Source organism: Hypomesus transpacificus, chromosome 9, assembly GCF_021917145.1.
Source record: "Hypomesus transpacificus isolate Combined female chromosome 9, fHypTra1, whole genome shotgun sequence".
In the NCBI taxonomy this organism is placed as follows: Eukaryota; Metazoa; Chordata; class Actinopteri; order Osmeriformes; family Osmeridae; genus Hypomesus; species Hypomesus transpacificus.
The window spans coordinates 14322152-14341967 of record NC_061068.1 but is presented as its reverse complement, the minus strand read 5'-3'; the positions used below and the strand labels follow the sequence as shown (position 1 = coordinate 14341967).

The following is a 19816-nucleotide window of genomic DNA, read 5'->3' as shown; positions in this document are numbered from 1 at the left end:
TCGGCGGAGTAAACTGTACTTTCAATGCGTCTTGGATCCGAGCTGCACTTGCAGTTTCCACACATATAGCAACGCAGATAGAGTGCGGCTTGTCTGGGTTGTTATATGTGTGGAAACTGCAAGTGCAGCTCGGATCTAAGACGGATTCGAGAGACCCAGATAGAGTGCGGCTTGTCTGGGTTGTTATACAGTTAGGTCCATAAAATTTGGACATTGACACAATTGTCATCATTTTGGCTCTGTATACCACCACAATGGATTTGAAAAGAAACAATCAAGATGTGCTTTAAGTGCAGACTTTCAGCTTTAATTTCATGGTATTTACATCCAAATCAGGTGAACGGTGTAGGAATTACAACACATTTTATATGTGCCCCCCCCCCTTTTTAAGGGACCAAATAATTGGACAAATAATACCACCAAATAATTGGACAAACCAAATAATTGGACAAACTAACAATCATAAATCTAATTGTCACTTTTAATACTTTGTTGCAAATCCTTTGCAGTCAATGACAGCCTGAAGTCTGGAACCCATAGACATCACCAGATGCTGGGTTTCGTCCCTGGTTATGCTCTGCCAGGCCTCTACTGCAACTGTCTTCAGTTCCTGCTTGTTCTTGGGGCATTTTCCCTTCAGCTTTGTCTTTAGCAAGTGAAATGCATGCGCAATTGGATTTAGGTCAGGTGATTGACTTGGTCATTGCAGAACATTCCACTTCTTTGGCTTAAAAAAGTCTTTGGTTGCTTTCGCAGTATGCTTCGGGTCATTGTCCATCTGCACTGTGAAGCGCCGTCCTATGTGTTCTAAAGCATTTGGCTGAATCTGAGCAGATGATATTGCCCGAAACACTTCAGAATTCATCCTACTGCTTTTGTCAGCAGTCACATCATCGATAAATACAAGGGAACCAGTTCCATTGGCAGCCATACATGCCCACGCCATAACACTACCTCCACCATGCTTCACTGATGAGGTGGTATGCTTTGGATCATGAGCAGTTCCTTCCCTTCTCCATACTCTTCTCTTCCCATCATTCTGGTACAAGTTGATCTTGGTCTCATCTGTCCATAGGATGTTGTTCCAGAACTGTACAGGCTCTTTTAGATGTTTTTTGGCAAACTCTAATCTGGTCTTCCTGTTTTTGAGACTCACCAATGGTTTACATCTTGTGGTGAACCCTCTGTATTTACTCTGGTGAAGTCTTCTCTTAATTGTTGACTTTGACACAGATACGCCTACCTCCTGGAGAGTGTTCTTGATCTGGCCAACTGTTGTGAAGGGGTTTTTCTTCACCAGGGAAAGAATTCTTCTGTCATCCACCACAGTTGTTTTCTGTGGTCTTCGGGGTCTTTTGGTGTTGCTAAGCTCACGAGTGCGTTCTTTCTTTTTAAGAATGTACCAAACAGTTGATTTGGCCACACCTAATGTTTTTGCTATCTCTCTGATAGGTTTGTTTTGATTTTTCAGCCTAACGATGGCTTGCTTCACTGATGGTGACAGCCCTTTGGACTTCATATTGAGAGTTGACAGCAACAGATTCCAAACACGAATACCATACTTGAAATGAACTCTAGACCTTTTATCTGCTCCTTGTCAATGAAATAACGAACTCCCTTTATGAGGGAATAACATACACCTGGCCATGGAACAGCTGAGCAGCCAATTGTCCAATTACTTTTGGTCCCTTAAAAAGGGGGGGGCCACATATCAAATGTGTTGTAATTCCTACACCGTTCACCTGATTTGGATGTAAATACCCTGAAATTAAAGCTGAAAGTCTGCACTTAAAGCACATCTTGATTGTTTCATTTCAAATCCATTGTGATGGTATACAGAGCCAACATGATGAAAATTGTGTTAATGTCCAAATATTTAATGACCTAACTGTATGTGTGGAAACTGCAAGTGGCAACTCAGATCTAAGACAGATTCGAGAGACCCAGATAGAGTGCGGCTTGTCTGGGTTGTTATATGTGTGGAAACTGCAAGTGGCAGCTCAGGTCTAAGACGGATTCGAGAGACTGTAGATAGTGCGGCTAGTCTGGTTTGTTATGTTTTAGATCTATTACTTTTATCATTGTATTATTGTTTTTGTTGATTTTATGTAAAGCACCTTGAGCTGCAATTCATGTATGAAATGTGCTGTATAAATAAAGTCTTACTTATTAAACTGTGACGGGCACATGCGCATTTTTTTTTTTTTCTGTAGCACTTTGAGATTTAGCTAAATATAAAATGCATTACAAATACAATTATTATTATTAAAGGGCCGTAAATGCTGTGGGTTTGGAGAACCGGACCATGGCAGAAATTAAGAAGATATGGTCAGATGTAAAACTCGAAATTAAGAAACGAGTGGTGGCGCATCGTAACAGCATGGCAGCTATAGCGTTAGTGATTTCCTGAGTGACTTTGTCGTTCGTTTGACACCTTCAAGTTCAACAGAAGTTTTTAAGTGGTGGCAGATTAAACAGTATATAGCATTTCCCGTTTTGGGTTTTGGCATTTTGATGTGATCATCCACATTAATGATCAAACTTGTATTTTTATGTTTTTTCAATAGTCAACGTCATAGACGTATGACAGTAACTGTAGTGGAAACTTTGTTTTGTAATGTTTGATGAGTTTCGGCCCTATACAGTCAGAATTTGCCATGTTACAGAGCCAGACAAGACTTTGGGGACTCTGCACATTTTCACGTCTGAACCCGCGAATCGAAGGTGGAAGTGACGGACTCAAATCTGCTCTCCAGTCATTTTGTCCGCCATTATTTTAGAAATTAAAAGCTGCCGAAAGGGCTCCTCTTCTTCCGCTACGTAGCCAAGATGGCGCCCATTTAGGGCGAGTAGTGTCCATCGTTGTACACTGCATTTTTGGACCGTTTGCAGTACGCCATCCGGGTACTTTCAGTGCCGTGAATTCTGCTGGTTCTGTCAGTGTGAGCGCCCTAAGCACTGAAAGTCATTGCTCCAAGTGCACAAGTGGTCGGTAGTAGACACAGCCCTAGATTCGAGGTTAGAAATGTTTCCAATGATCAACGGTTGCTACGTTACAAGAAACAAGGAACCAATCCGATTGGCCAACGCTCTTCATTGTTCCACTGTTCAAACTTTTTGCTGTTTCTACATCTTTCAATTATTAATACTTTTCAGAATGGGTTTTCTTCGCCAAGAAACATCACACAGACAAGGAATTTACTGTGGCAGGAAGGTGCACACATTAAAGAATCTTAAATAAGAAGTGTACAAGTCTAACTCATACTAAGGGGCTAAAAATGTAAAATATCTAGAATGAAAAATTGCTATAGTAGAAATAGGACAACATAGTGCATTATGGCAAGGTGTTTTGTGCAGATAAAGTGATAAGTGGTCAAGTCAGTGTGAGTCCTTGGCCTTGTTGAAGAGGGATGGGAAGAAAGTGTTTGTGTGGCGTGAGGTTTGGACCGCAGCCTTCTGCCGGAGGGGAGTGGCTGAAACAGAGTGTGTCCAGGCTGGGAGTAGTTGGCCACAATCTTCCTTGCTCGCCTCAGGGTCCTCGAGGTGTGCAGGTCCTCAAGGGTAGGCAGATTGCAGCCAATCACCTTCTCAGCAGTTTGGATGATACGCTGCAGTCTGCTCTTGTCCTTGGCAGTGGCATAAGTGTACCAGATGGTGATGCAGGAGGTGAGGATGGACTCAATGATGGCCGTGTAGAAGTGCACCATCATTGTCTTTGGCAGGTTGAATTTCTTCAGCTGCCGTAGGAAGTACATCCTCTGTTGTGCTTTCTTGGTGAGGGAGCTGATCAGTTCCCACTTGAGGTCCTGGGAGAGGATAGTGCCCAGGAATCGGAAGGACTCCACAGTGTTGACTGGGGAGTCACACAGGGTGATGGGGGTGACATTGTTAGAGCATTGAGCTCTAACATAAAGCTTTAACTAGTGGTGGGCATAGATTTAAAAAATCTAGATCAATCTCACTTGGCGTTAATCTAGATTAATCTAGATTAAAATGTATCATTTGAATTCCGCCGAAGGCGTTCAGAATATGTGTGCTACCCAAATAATGACTATAAGTAAGTCTTTGAGAACGGGTTTCTCAAGCCAGGTGATGTATTAGACCAGGTGCTCATCTCCTGTTTCCAAAATGCATCACAAAATGATTGAGAAAGCTGCTCTACTATGATAATAGGTGATGAAAATTAATTATGCTCGATAAGATGTACTTGTGTTTATTAACTTTTTATTAGATTAGTTAGCTTGGCTGATACAGCTGTGCGGATGGGCTTGCCTCGGTTGCACTCAAACAGTGGTTTGACGACAACTCTTCCCCTGCGCTACATCAGTGCTTGGCCCGGCATCTTCCGCATTAGCTAAGGGATGCTTTGCGTTTAGGTGGTATTTGAGACTGGAAGAACTCCTACAGTAAACTAATTCCGCATAGCACAAGGTGCAAACAACCGTAGTCTTGTTGAGGTTTCCATTGGGAAGCTTCTTAAAAACATATTTCCCCTGAAGCAAACCAGGCAGCTTCATAGCTGCATCCATATTAGAAAGTCATGTTTGATGTGATAATTTCATACACAAGGCATACACACAGGTTCGAAGACTCGTTCTCACCCCCTACAGTGCAATTCGGCTAGGTATACATCCGCGCTAAAATATCAAGGTGAAAGTCATCATAGCTTGCGTAGTATAGACCCAGCTCCCAACCCAACATTGAGAATAGATTAAGGGCAATATTTTTTTTATCGCCCGATAAGAGTCTCACGTTAACGCAGCACGTTAACGCCGATTACGGCCCACCACTAGCTTTAACGTTTATAAAATTAAATAAGATACCCTTTTCATCACTCTTTTTTCTTCTTTATCAACCGTAAGAAAATATTTCAATGCATAACAAAAACAAATATTCCTTTTTTTTACCACTTTGTTTTAAAACACATACCTTTAAAAAAGATATTTCTTAAAAAGGTATCATCATTCAAGCCTGAACACAAAATCGTTTAAACTGCATTCAGCAAACACACACATTTTCTTCAGGAAATGTACCTTTCTAGTTTCAAATGATATCTAGTTAATCTGTTGAAAACAGTGTTGAATAGACACAATAGATTTCTTTGTACGTTTCCAAGGCTTCACCTTTGTTGTTTAAGTGAGTGCTGTTGGCTGTGTTGAGTCTTTGCTCCGCAGCTTCACTCGTTGTAAAACAACCAATCAGTGCAGCTTGTCTATGTATTAATGAGGAGGAGTCAGGTGGCTGAGCGGGTAGAGCATCGGGCTGGTAATATGAAGGTTGCCAGTTCAATTCCTGGCCGGTGCTCCCCGAGGCACTTCACCCTACTTGCCTCGGGGAGAATGTCCCTGTACTTACTGTAAGTCACTCTGGATAAGAGCGTCTGCTAAATGACTAAATGTAATGAGCATACCATAAAAGGAGAAAAGCGTTTTTTCCCGGGAACATTTGACTGGATGTATCAGGGGGCATACAACCGTCATGTATGTGTGCAACCGTTTGTAAAACTGGCTACAGCAAGGTAAGCAAACATTATCAAGCCCTTTCCCATTGTGCTCATTCAGCCAGGTAAATCAGCGATCGGCTCATGTTCACTTTTGTGCTTGTGCCGTGTTGGTATCCTTGAGCACATTTCCAGGCAACTTTTCTTGACGTAAGCAAATGGGGTACTAGTTTACCCATTTTGGATTGGTTTCAAACTTAACAAAAATCTGGAAAAATTATTAAATGAAAAAGCTAGTAATATGAGCCAGGTTCGAACAAAAAGAATTGGGGGAGATAGTTACATCCACCGGGGCCGTTGCCTCAAGCCGAGGGGCGGGGGTCTGGTAAGTTCGAAGAAGCCATAGGCTGTTTATCAATCCAAAGAACGCTGAGAACGCAAGTACATTCTTTTGACGAACCTTCTTGCAAGCGTCCTTGCAAGAATTGTCTTGCAAGGACGGAGAATGAATTGAGATGGTTAGGGTTTTCCTGGACTCGCAGCATTATGATAACACTGACTAACTACAAAGACTAGCTAACAAAGCTAAAAAATTGTCCATCTACCTGTAATTTTACGTTTTCTGTAGCCCTTGCTAACTTACAGTACCTAGTGTCTGCACTGCACTGAGATGCTAGCTAGGTTATCGACAAGTCGGAGCAAATTTACAAATTAGCCGTTTCATCAATAAAATAAGAACATTTTCAGCGACTGAACTGCTTATTTCTCTTACATTTTTATTCAGATGCTGATTTACACGTACCGTTTAGCTAAAATATGAAAAGTAAAAAATTACAGTTGTGAGGTTTGTCCGCCTCGCTTGACATCTTGCAATGACTTCTGGGAAATCAGAAGCGTTCTCGCTGGTCAAGTCACCATCCGATGCATCCTCGATAAAAGGGGCGGATCAGGAAAATGTCCGGGTATTTTTGGCGTTGTTGGTGACTTGTGTTCTTTGGATTGGAACCGTACTTGGGCAATAAAAGATTACGTCAAACGACTTCGCAAGAACACAAGAACGGAAAAAAACGTGGATTGTTAAACAGCCATAGAGTTAGGAAGAAGCCAGTGAATCACCGGAACAGCTTGACTTGTTTACATCCGGCTAGAAAGACCGAGCAGAAACTAAACTTCCTCCAGCTAACGTTTCCGAGTTTTTCACCACGAAAATGTCTAAACTGGATGTGTTTAGGGACTTTCTCGCTGAGCGGTTGAGAACTGCAGTTATGGAGATAATTGCAGCCGCTGAAAAATCGTTTGCCGAGTTCGAACAGGAGATTTATCGTTCAGAGGAGGAGACCACGCGACTGCAACGCTTGTTGGACATTGTTACTCAACCTGAGATCAAGCTTCACCGAACAGGTTCGATTAATAACTACAGTTGATTATAATCTGCTGTATCTATATTAATGATCTTAATCTTTAATTATACATTTGGTCTAGAACGACCATAACCAGGTGTGGTGTTATAATGAGGGTATTAAAGAAAAAAGCAGAATTATGTCACACCCCTTTTTTGAGTGGTTACTAGAGCAGTATCTGTTTCCCTAGTATGGAACCAGGTAAGCAGACCATAGCCCCATTAAGCCAAGCGAATGTACATTAGAGAGCCATCCATCCATCAGATGGCTCAGGGCTACGCTAACTTTTTCCCCAAGGAGTATGCTCCTAAATGAGGAAATGTAGGAGCACCGTGGGTAACAACTTTTTACAAATAATTCATTACTTAAAGGAGACATGAAATGCTGTTTTTGGATGCTTTTATATAGGCCTTAGTGGTCCCCTAATTCTGTATCTTAAGTCTCTTTCCCGAAATTCAGCCATGGTGCAGAATTATAGCCACTACGAGTACTCCCACAATGAGCTTTCCTCAGAACGCGCTGTTTTGGTGTCTGTAGCTTTAAATGCTAATGAGGAGGAGAGGGGCTGCAACATGCGCTAATGTTTACAACGGATGTATCGCAATGGCTCGTAGCCCCCGTTGCTGTAAGATGCCTCGAATTTAGCCATTCTCATCTGATCACCCTGGTTTGCAGAGGTGCACACTCATAGTCATTTAAATGGAGAAAGGAGGATATCGCGCGCCATAACACTAACAGCAGAAGGCTGCCCTTCTTCTACATGCCATACAGGCTTAGAATTGCAAAACATTATTGGATAATTCTTATAATTGACATTTTTCTGGGCCAATTGGAATCTTAGCACTTTTTCTCTTGGCCAACGGAATCTTAGCACTTGCGTCAGAATCTTTGAGCACACAGTGTCAACTGTTACTTGCACTGGCCAGCTTGCACTGAGGATAGCCTACCAAAGTTTGCCAATGTTGTTAGCTATGCTAGCTAACGTTAGTTTGCTAGCTGTATATAACATTTCACTGGGTCTTGCAGCTGTGTGTTTAGCAAGTCGCAGTATTTCCAAGCCCTGATAGTTTAACTGAGGCGATGCAGTAGAAATGACGTGCATATATGTGCTAGGCTGGATAGAACTAGCACTCTATCCGATAGACTGTTGCTCAGTACTAGTAGCTTAAGTACTATCTATCGTGCCATGGTGTACTGGCAGCATCATACATTTAAGCAATTCAAGACTTGCATGTGCAGTAAGTAATGTCACATTAAATTATGTATTTAAACTCAAGCTTGTGTGGTGCGTTGCAACTTTATGTCAAAATAAAAGTTTTTCATTTACGGCACAATCAGTGAAGTTTGGCTAGCAACATCTGCCAGGCTAGCTGGCTCGTAACTTCTTCATGCAGCTTCTCCATGCAGGGCTCTAGACCAGATGTGTCAAGCTCTGTGACAAATGTGGCCCGCCACGTCATTTTACGTGGCCCGGGGAAGCTAAATGGTGTATTGAAATAGTCTACGCTGCTTTACAGCGTGCATTGACCATAAACTACATCTCTCACAATGCATTTCGATTATGTCACGGCAAAGTGATGACATCCCGCCTCTAATAAGCAGTGTATGCACATCAGTGTTAAACGCAAAGTTTAACTGGGTGAAGGCGAGCATGGGTTGAATGACAGCACTCCAATGGAGCCGGTTCTGCAAACGTATCCCATACGCATTTTCAGCCAAGGTCCTCGGGCATTCAACCCAAGTTGGTATCGCTCTCAAACTTGGTTAGAGTACTCAGCCAAGGTAGCATGTTTCTGCTTCCCCTGTCGACAATTTGGAGCCAGAAATGATGAAGACTTCACCTTCACTAGACAAGGTTTTACCAATTGGAAAATGGCAATGTTTATTTTACATAAAATTCAAAAAGCTATTCTGCGTTCAAATGAAGGGCCAAAAATTTCGGTTCCTCGCTATGCGCGCTTGTATTAAGTGTGAAAGTCCCTATCTAGCATCACAACAAACCCAGAATACCTCTTAGGTTTGGGCTAATCCCCGAATGTTTACAACGCCTGGCTCCGCGCCTTTAACACTCGGATCAATAAGCAGTCTCAAAAATGATAGGCCTATCAATATAACAAATAATAAGATCCCCTTCCATAATCATTTTACCCCCCCAAATGTTAACTGCACCCCCAGTCAAAGCAGGCTGCATCCAGCCCTGGATGGAAGGCAGTTTCAATAAAGATGGGAAAGCGAATGTTTGTGCTTCAAGGATTAAAAAAAAATGTATTTGGTGTTATTAGGCGATGTTGGTCGTTGGAGTACAATCTCGGTCGGCATTTTGACACCAAACACAGAGATAAATATAGCTGCAAGCAGCAATGAAGAAGCCAAGCAGCATTCGATATGGAAATTCAGTAGCTAAAGCAGCAAAGCAAAACTTTTAATAAAGTCGCCATAGGGTTCCGTCGAATCATCTGCATCTACGGAATCTAATGAAACCTCACTTAAGAAAACGGTCTCATGGTTCAAATGTTATGGGCGTAAACGCACCTCCAACTTTGACGCCTTGGTGGCGCTATAGAGCTTTAGGGATCGACATGAAACTTTGCTGACGATATTCAGGAGACCGTTCCAAATCAGTGTGCCAAATTTCAAAACTTCGCACCAATTGCTATGCATAACTAGAGAGGGTACAATTTCTGGGGAAATTGTAGGGTGTGCTTGCGTCGGTTGCAGGTGGGTTCGTTTTCCCATCTAGTGATATTTTCAAGGATTTAGCCCACTCATATTGCATAATTCATTAAGAATACCCTTTGAAACAAGAAACCCACTTGAAACAAGCTACTGTAACAACGTTGTCACAGGCAGTATTTCAGATGGAATTGCGATTCAAATAGTAGTAACACAACCAAATACATAAACACGCTGCAAATATAGAAACGCGCTGCAAAAAGGAAAACACGCAAACCCCGAAAACAAATGCAAACAGAAAAACGCTGCATCCAGATAACACAACGGAAGTGCTCCAGGCCAGTGGGAGCGCTAAGTAGAAGAGCTCGATTTTAGAACCAGAGAGGGCAGATGAGAAGTTTGTTTTGAATAGGACCAAAATCAAAGTAAACAGGCGACATAAAAAGATTAGTATTTGTAGCGTGTTTATGTATTTGGTTGTGTTGTGTGTATTTGCAGCGTGTTTGTGGAATGCTGCACATGTGTTGTCAAATTTATGAAGATGTTTTCTTAATTTGCTTGTGTTTTGTCTATGCAAGTGTTTTCTTACGGTGCGTTCACACTGCAGACCTTTTTACCGCTCAGCACCGCCGGCCTTCCCACTGTGCACCACGCTCGGGGGCGTGTCAGACAGATTCATTCAGAGCTGTAGTTCTCTTAAATCACTGTTGTAGTTCGTATAATGTCATGGCAAATGTGCAGACAAAATACAACTTTTACACACATTAAGCACAAATCCGACTCGCATTCTAGATCTGACATGATCTTATCTACAGCACACAATAGGTTATCTTTTTCCACACTTTTTTTAGGCCGAGTGAAAGATGAAATGCCACCCGCACTCTATGGAACGGGTATTGTTCCGGCTGGAAAAAAAGATGCATCAGACATAAACGTTGACATGTGTAACCTTTTATTATATTACTCGAAATCTCTGCAAATCAATCGCTAGATCATGACTTGCCACTACACATTCACTGTATGGATAGCGAGTGGCTGCCAGCCAGCATTTCAGCGTTGAATGTCAATCGTGTGCCTGGTGAGCTAGCTAGACTATGCAGCTAGCACAGAAGAAAGTTACGTAATGTGAAGAAACTGAATTAAAGTACAAAATACAACACACCAGGGACGCCGACAACCTCAGCAACCCTGCGCCAGGCATAATTTTTTTCTCTGTAATCGAACATAGACGTTTCATACAATACTGGGTATGAAGACACACATACGATGAGTTGCTCTTCCATCTTGAAATTGTCAAACCTAGAAATGTTTACCATGACCAACAGTTGCTACGTTACAAGAAACAAGAAACCAACCCGAATGGCCATCGCTGTCGTTTTCACGCTCCGGGGCTTATTTTCCCGATAATGACCGGGGTTCTATACATAATCCCTTACTTATTACACGGCTATCTAAATTTAAGATTCTTATATGTTTATTGTTTGCACCTTCCTGCCAAAGGAAATTCCTTGTCTGTGCAAACTTTCATGGCGAATAAATCCCTTTCTGATTCGGCTACTTGCCAACAAAAATTACTTAACACAGTGTGTCTTTTTTTACAATGTATTTGTTACCATTCGTATTGTTCATCAGCAGAGAAATAGTTCGCCAAAGACGTTGAACTTCATAGACGTTGAACATTCTTTAGGCTTCAAATCAGCTGACGTCGCTAAGCAACAGAGCACGCTGGGGTTGAAAAGTTACCGGACAACTTGCGGAGTGCTACGAAAGACGTGAAGGCAAAAAGGCCACTTCCCTTGTCCGTCCGTCCGTCATCTGCCGCTTGTCCGGGGATCGGGTCGCGGGGGCAGCGACCTAAGCAGGGAAGCCCAGACTTCCCTCCCCCCGGCCACTTCCACCAGCTTATTCTGGGGGACCCCGAGGCGTCCCAGGCCAGCCGAGAGACATAGTCCCTCCAGCGTGTCCTGGGTCTTCCCCGGGGCCTCTTCCCAGTGGGACGTGCCCGGAACACCTCACCAGGGAGGTGTCCAGGAGGCATCTTAATCAGATGCCCGAGCCACCTCAGCTGGCTCCTCTCGACGCGGAGGAGCAGCGGTTCTACTCTGAGCCCCTCCAGGATGACCAAGCTTCTCACCCTATCTCTAAGGGAGAGCCCGGACACCCTGCGGAGAAAGCTCATTTCGGCCGCTTGTATTCGCGATCTCGTTCTTTCGGTCACTACCCATAGTTCGTGACCATAGGTGAGGGTAGGAACGTAGATCGACTGGTAAATAGAGCTTCGCCTTTCGACTCAGCTCCTTCTTCACCACGACGGACCGATGCAGAGCCCGCATCACTGCAGACGCCGCACCGATCCGCCTGTCGACCTCGCGCTCCATTCTTCCCTCACTCGTGAACAAGACCCCGAGATACTTGAACTCCTCCGCTTGGTTCAGGATCTCCTCCCCGACCCGGAGATGGCACTCCGCCCTTTTCCGGTCGATTACCATGGCCTCAGATTTGGAGGTGCTGATTCGCATCCCAGCCGCTTCACATTCGGTTGCGAACCGCTCCAGTGAGAGCTGAAGGTCACGGCCCGATGAAGCCAACAGGACCAGATCATCCGCAAATAGCAGCGACCCGATCCTGAGGTCACCAAACCGGACCCCCTTAACACCCTGGCTGCGCCTAGAAATTCTGTCCATATAGGTAATGAACAGAATCGGTGACATAGGGCAGCCCTGGCGGAGTCCAACCCTCACCGGAAACAAGTTTGACTTACTACCGGCAATGCGGACCAAACTCTGGCACCGGTCGTACAGCGACTGGACAGCCCCGATCAGGAAATCCGGTACCCCGTACTCTCGGAGCACCCCCCACATGAGCCCCCGAGGGACACGGTCGAACGCCTTTTCCAAATCCACAAAACATGTGTAGACTGGTTGGGCAAACTCCCATGTACCCTCCAGGACTCCGCGGAGGGTATAAAGCTGGTCCACTGTTCCACGGCCAGGACGAAAACCACATTGTTCCTCCTGAATCCGAGGTTCGACAATCCGTTGGACCCTCCTCTCCAGGACCCCTGAATAGACTTTTCCAGGGAGACTGAGGAGTGTGATCCCCCTAAAGTTGGAGCACACCCTCCGGTCCCCCTTTTTAAAGAGGGGAACTACCACCCCGGTCTGCCAGTCCAGAGGCACTGTCCCCGATGTCCACGCGATGTTGCAGAGTCGTGTCAACCAAGACAGCCCTACAACATCCAGAGCCTTAAGGAACTCCGGGCGGACCTCATCCACCCCAGGGGCCCTGCCACCGCGGAGCTTTTCAACCACCTCGGCGACCTCAGCCCCAGAAATAGAAGGGCCCCCCCCGATGTCCCCAGACTTTGCCTCCACGTCGGAAAGCGTGTTGGTGGAATTAAGGAGGTCTTCGAAGTATTCCTTCCACCGATCCAGGACGTCCCCCGTCGAGGTCAGCAGCGCACCATCCCCACCGTATACAGTGTTGACAGAGCACTGCTTCCCCCTCCTGAGCCGCCGGATGGTGGTCCAGAACCTTTTTGAAGCCGTTCGGAAGTCATTCTCCATGGCCTCGCCGAACTCCTCCCATGCCCGGGTTTTGGCCTCCGCGACCGCCAAAGCCGCGTTCCGCTTGGCCTGCCGGTACACATCAGCTGCCTCTGGAGTCCTACCAGCCAATAAAGTCCGATAGGCCTCCTTCTTCAGCTTGACGGCATCCCTCACCTCCGGAGTCCACCACCGGGTCCGAGGGTTACCGCCGCGACATGCACCGACCGACTTGCGGCCGCAGCTCCGGTCAGCCGCTTCATCAATGGAGGCCCGGAACATGGCCCATTCGGACTCAATGTCCCTGGCCCCCCCCGAGACATGATCGAAGCTCTCCCGGAGGTGGGAGTTGAAGCTCCTTCTGACAGAGGGTTCCGCCAGCCGTTCCCAGCAGACCCTCACATTACGTTTGGGCCTGCCAGGTCTGACCGGCGTCCTCCCCCACCATCAAAGCCAACTCACTACCAGGTGGTGATCAGTTGACAGCTCCGCCCCTCTCCTCACCCGAGTGTCCAAGACATGCGGCCCCAAGTCCGATGACACGACTACAAAGTCGATCATCGAACTGAGACCTCGGGTGTCCTGGTGCCAGGTGCACATATGGACACCCTTATGCTTGAACATGGTGTTCGTTATGGACAAGCCGTGTCTAGCACAGAAGTCCAACAACAAAACACCACTCGGGTTCAGATCGGGGGGGCCGTTCCTCCCAATCACGCCCCTCCAGGTCTCACTGTCATTGCCCACATGAAGTCCCCCAGGAGGACGAGGGAATCCCCGGGAGGAGCGCTTTCCAGCACCCCCCCCCCAGAGACTCCAAAAAGGGTGGGTACTCTGAGCTGCCATTTGGTGCATAAGCACAAACGACAGTGAGGACCCGTCCCCCCACCCGAAAGCGGAGGGAGGCTACCCTCTCGTCCACCGGGGTGAACCCCAATGTACAGGCGCCGAACCGAGGGGAAACCAGTATTTCCACCCCAGCTCGACGCCTCTCACCAAGGGCAACTCCAGAGTGGTAGAGAGTCCAGCCCCTCTCAAGGAGACTGGTTCCGGAGCCTATGCCGTGCGTCGAGGCGAGGCCGACTATATCTAGCCGGAAACTCTCTACCTCGCGCAACAGCTGAGGCTCCTTTCCCGCCAGCGAGGTGACATTCCACGTCCCTAAAGCTAGCTTCTGCAGCCGAGGATCGGACCGCCAAGCCCCCTGCCTTCGGCCGCCGCCCGTCTCACACTGCACCCGACCCCCATGACCCCTCCTGCGGATGGTGAGCCCACTGGAAGAGGGTCCCACGTTGTTTCTTCGGGCTGTGCCCGACCGGGCCCCATGGGAAAAGGCCCGGCCACCAGGCGCTCGCCATCGAGCCCCACCCCCGGGCCTGGCTCCAGGGGGGGGCCCCGGTGACCCGCTTCCGGGCAGGGGCAACTGAGAACCATTGTTGTGTTTCTTCATGGTTGGTTTTTTGAGCCACGCTTTGTCTGGTCTTTCACCTGGAACCTGTTTGCCTTGGGTGACCCTACCAGGGGCATGAAGCCCCCGACAACATAGCTTCCAGGATCACTAGGACATGCAAACCCCTCCACCGCGGTAAGGTGGTGACTCTTCCCTTGACAGCGGTCAAATATGCATGGCAACGGTCAAATATGAGATTCAAGTGAATGGAGCATTCTACAGCATTAAGAACAGCCGTTGGTAAGACAATGAAGTTTAGCCATAGCTGTGGCATTGAAGACAGTACTGTAGCCTACTACTACACACTGCCAGTTGCAGTGGGCGAGCCGAGTCAGTGACTCAGAGGCTAACGTCAAAACAAGACGCGGTCTCACTGAAATTCCAAGTTTTACACAAATAACAAAAATATGCTGACCCGCTGGCTGTCTTCACAATCGCCATATTTTTAAAAAACTGCTCTCCATTTAGATGTAGAATTGACCCTGGTACGAAATTAAGAAATTACTCATCAGACGCAGATCGACAACACTGTTGTCGACACTCGTTGACAACACTGTTGTTGCTGCCACAATCGTCAATGGAGGCTGACTGGGCTCTCACGTAGCAAACAAATCAAAGTTTTTACAGCAACCTACATTAAAATCTCACCACCTGGCTGTCTTTACAATAGTCATATCGTCATAAAATTTCCCTCTTTCTGTTTTTTCGTGTAAAATTGAAGTATAAAAATAGCAACGAAAATACTACTATGACGCTTTGTAGCATGGCTGCCGCCTAAAAGACTAGGCGGTCTCACGGGCGACCCGCACTCGCTCAAATTACAAAGACTTTGACAACCTAAATCAAACATCCGAGATTTCAGCTCCACTCGAAATCGCTTTCTCAACAAAGCCAAATGGTTGGTATTTTTTGGGGTGGGATTTTTCACTCGTAATCCAAGCTCCAATTTGTGTGCTAGAACGTCTCTATCACGTTGTATCCATGCACGTTGTATCCATGCGTTGTTGCTAACGTGTGTTGACGTGGTGACGTAGCTAGCACAGATTACCCTTCATCGACTAAAGGCACTTTGTCGCCACAAAAACGTTGTAACCTCCTAAACTGTGCAACGAAACGTAAATCCGAATAGAAGCAACGCAATCACTACCAAGACAAAACTTTTGACAACACCGTTGTCTATGTAGTCCAAATATTGACTGAGCCTTAGGGGCGCGAAAATAAACAAAACAAATTATAATAATATATATGTGAGATAACAATGGTTTGTGCTCGCCAAAAGGCAAGCACACCCCAATAATAATAATAAAACGAACAAAAACAATAGGTGTCACAGCAGCCTCGCTTATGCTTGGCCCCTAAATATGCCAAATTTATCCTCCAAGAAAAACATCAGATTGTCCAAGAATTCAAACGCAGAATGCAATTCCAGCAGAATAGGCCCTATGTTCACAAAAGCTACAACTAAAATACAGTTTTTTACATTGTGACTGACGTTACATCGTAGTTACAACTGGCCCTTTGAGGGCGACCATAATGCTGATGTGGCCCTCGGTGAAAATTAGTTTGACACCCCTGCTCTAGACTGAGACCAAAAGTTTTTTTTTTTTTTACTGACAATGATCGCTTCCAGCAAACTTCTTTTGAATTAGCCATTTCCCCCTAAATAAATATCAAGCTTATTTACGTGTTTGGCTGCATATTTTCAGTTAGCAGATGGTACTGTTTGAATCGCGATTCCATCTGAAAAATACTGCTGGTGACAACGTTGTTAGAATAGCTAGTTTCAAAGGGGGTTCGGCTTGTTTCATAATAAACGGACCCACCTGCAACCGACACACGCCCTACAATTTCCTCTAGAAATCGTACCATTTATAGTTCCTCTTTCAAGTAATAAGCCCCTGTGTTCAAGTGTTGAGGATTAAATTAGCTGCATGGTCTGTAGAGATCTTGGGACAAAGCTGCAATTGTGTACATTACAGAAAGTGTTTCATTCTGTAGAAATTGTGTAAAACAAAATTGTAGTTAGATGGTCCGAGGAGAATGAGTGGAGTTGGTGAAGCGTCTTGGTGAGTTGCAGTCATTCGCCATAGTTCTAGTACTAATCTGGGGCCATTCTCCATAGATATCTATATTATGGATATCAATGCCTAGTCTCCTCAACGTCTCCCCAACGTGACGTCATCACCAAATTGCGCTAATATGCTAATGCTAACACCAAAAACAAAACCATTTAGAGACAACATTTGGAGATCTTTTTAATGATATACATATTTTAAGTGCTTCATGTACCCATTTATCAACAGTGATGTTTAACCTGCAATATGGCCTTTAAGTCACGCTCAGAAATGTATCATTGTTGGTATGCTGCTTCAGCATTCCAAGTATTGTTCTTTGAATCTTTATTCAACTTCTTCATATTTGTTGGAATGCTGCTTCAGCACTTAAGATAACCTATTGTGTGCTGTAGATAAGATAATGTCAGATCTAGACAGCGTGTCGGATTTTTGCTTAATGTGTGTAAAAGTTGTATTTTGTCTGCACATTTGCCATGACATTATACGAACTACCACAGTGATTTAAGAGAACTACTTGAATCTGTCTGACACGCCCCCGAGCGTGGTGCACTGTGGGAAGGCCAGCGGTGCAGAGCAGTAAAAAACGCTGCAGTGTGAACGCACCGTAAGAGCACCACAACACAACTACTACCGATACTGCTATATCTTATGCCACACTACAACTACAAATTCTGCAGATGCTGCCAATATCTCTTTTACTAACTACTATGCTAATGGTACTGTTTTGTTCTACTACGCCACTGAGTGCATTCACTTGACCATGAGAAACCCGATAGCCATTGTCGGTTTATGCCAATAATACGATTACTCCGTTTACATGTGTAATTAGTTATGCGATTACTCAAACACGTCTACATGATTCTTTTTATTAATTGTTGTATGCTCCACAAACCAAACTTGCACCATCATCCTTCTGCAACAAAGTGTCGCCGTGTCTTCTTGTATCAGCCCTACTGCTGTATGTTTCATTCAATCAAAACATTGAATCCTACTAAGAAAGCCGAGTATAAACGCACTTAATGACAGGCTACATCTGCTACTGATATTACTGTCCCAACTATAATCTCATTTGTAGTAGTTTAGCATACTAACGCTACTCGAACAAGTAGCAACATAACATAATTTAACCATATAACTAAAGCAGTTCAACTGCTTTTCATAGCACTAATATATATATATATATATATATTAGTGCTGTCAGTTTAACGCGTTATTAACGGCGTTAACGCAAACCCAAATTAGCGGCGTAAATTTTTTTATCGCGCGATTAACGCTCTTTTTGACCTAGCAAACTTTGTAGTTTTTTTCACATTCTGTTGCAACAACCACTGACGTTGGTTGGTATCCGGTGTGGTATTGAAAACTACAATACCACACCGGATCTAGCTAGACCGGAAATAAAAAAACAGGCACGTCACACCCACTTGTTTGGGCTTGCGAGCCGGCTAAACAGTCGTAGCAGAGCCCGTTTACGGATATTAGACATTCTCTGGTAGGAGGCTAACGTTATGTTTTGAGTTGATTGCCAGTGCCAGACGCCGAAATGGATGCCAATCAGATTCTGAATTGAAAGTTTACTTTTAAAAGGTTGCCAAATGGTTCCATTGACAAGAGGAAAAGTGATCAGTGTATTCTGTCGTTGTGAACTGAGCCGGAGGGAATGAGCTATCATCGCAGCACGTTGTGGAGTCGAAAATAGAATTTTGATGGCACACAGCCAAGCACACAGCTGATGCGAATTCTCCGCCTGCTCGCCAAAGCCAGGCGATTGCAATGTTGTTTTCAATTTTAAAAAAAACATACAATTTGAAAAAAGAATGGACGAAAAAGAAATCAAGGGACATTTAAAATAGATACAAATGTGCGATTAATTCAGATTAATCGCGAGTTAACTATGACATTAATGCGATTAATCGCGATTAAATATTTTAATTGTTTGACAGCTCTAATATATATATATATATAACATAGGTTTGGGCTAACCCTTAGTTAAAAGAAGGACACAGGGTTCCAATGCCGGAACCAAGACGGCACGTCTTACTTTATTTAACTCACTTCGCCAGACTGTCAGAACAATGACTCCCCTTGTCACAGTGAAAGCTCATAATAAAATACCTTACATAACTAACGTTACTAATTTAAACGTTATTCTGGACAGCTAGCATAATATTACATTTACATTACATTTATTCATTTAGCAGACGCTTTTATCCAAAGCGACTTCCAAGAGAGAACTTTACAAATGCATAAGTCACTGGTAATAACAACAAGATAGCCCCACAGCATTGCGGGTAGTCAAAAACAAGAAGTACATATTGTGAACAACCAAAAAATAGTGCTAAAGGGAAGAAACCATAAGAGCATGTAGTTAAACAAGTTAAAATTACACAACATTAATCTGTAAGTGCAGGTGTACCTGTAGGAAAGCAATAAAAATAGGATTAACTAAAATAGAATACAACAGTTTAAATCAGCTACCACTAACCAACAAGAGCAACAGTCTTAGCAAGAGTCATTGTGATCCTTGAGGAAACTAGCGGTGGGTTCAGCAAACCATTCCTAAGTACCATTGTACTCCCGGAACAAGTGCGTCTTGAGCCTTCTCTTGAAGGTGGAGAGACAGTCCGTGTCTCTGATGGAGGTGGGGAGTTGATTCCACCACTGGGGTGCCAGGCAGGAGAAGAGCTTGTGCTGGGACCGGGCGTTCTTGAGAGGTGGGACCACCAGGCGGTTGTCTGAAGAAGACCGTAGGTGGCGGATGGGGGTGTAAGGCTGCAGGAGAGACTTGATGTAGTCGGGCGCAGTCCCGTTCACTGCTCGGAAGGTCAGTACCAGGGTCTTGAATCCGATGCGGGCCGTTATGGGTAGCCAGTGGAGGGAGATGAGGAGCGGGGTAACGTGGGAGCGTCTGGGTAGATTGTAGACCAGGTGGGCCGCTGCGTTCTGAATCCTCTGAAGAGGGCGGGTTGCGCATGATGGGAGACCGGCGAGCAGCGAGTTGCAGTATTCCAACTTGGAGAGGACAACTGCTTGGACAAGCAGCTGGGTGGAGTGCTCAGACAGGTATCTCCTGATCTTCCGGATGTTGTAAAGGGTGAATCTACACGACCGGGAGACCGCAGCAATGTGGGCCGTGAGGGAGAGCTCGTCATCCATGGTAACCCCAAGGTTCCTGGCAGAGGATGAGGGGGTCGCCGTCGCAGATCCCAGGGTGATTGAGAGGTCATGGGAGA

At 45.2% G+C, this 19816-nt stretch overlaps 1 protein-coding gene across 1 annotated transcript in view; it reads left to right on the top strand.

Annotated features, from left to right (window-relative positions):
• The first annotated feature begins 6432 nt into the window (after positions 1-6432).
• LOC124471359 (zinc finger and SCAN domain-containing protein 31-like) overlaps positions 6433-19816 on the top strand; it is a 29690-nt gene continuing 16306 nt past the window's right edge. Inside the window, exon 1 of the mRNA XM_047025845.1 lies at positions 6433-6841. Within this exon, the coding sequence (XP_046881801.1) occupies positions 6649-6841 (193 nt within the window). The 5' untranslated portion in view covers positions 6433-6648. The remainder of the gene's footprint in view (positions 6842-19816) is intronic.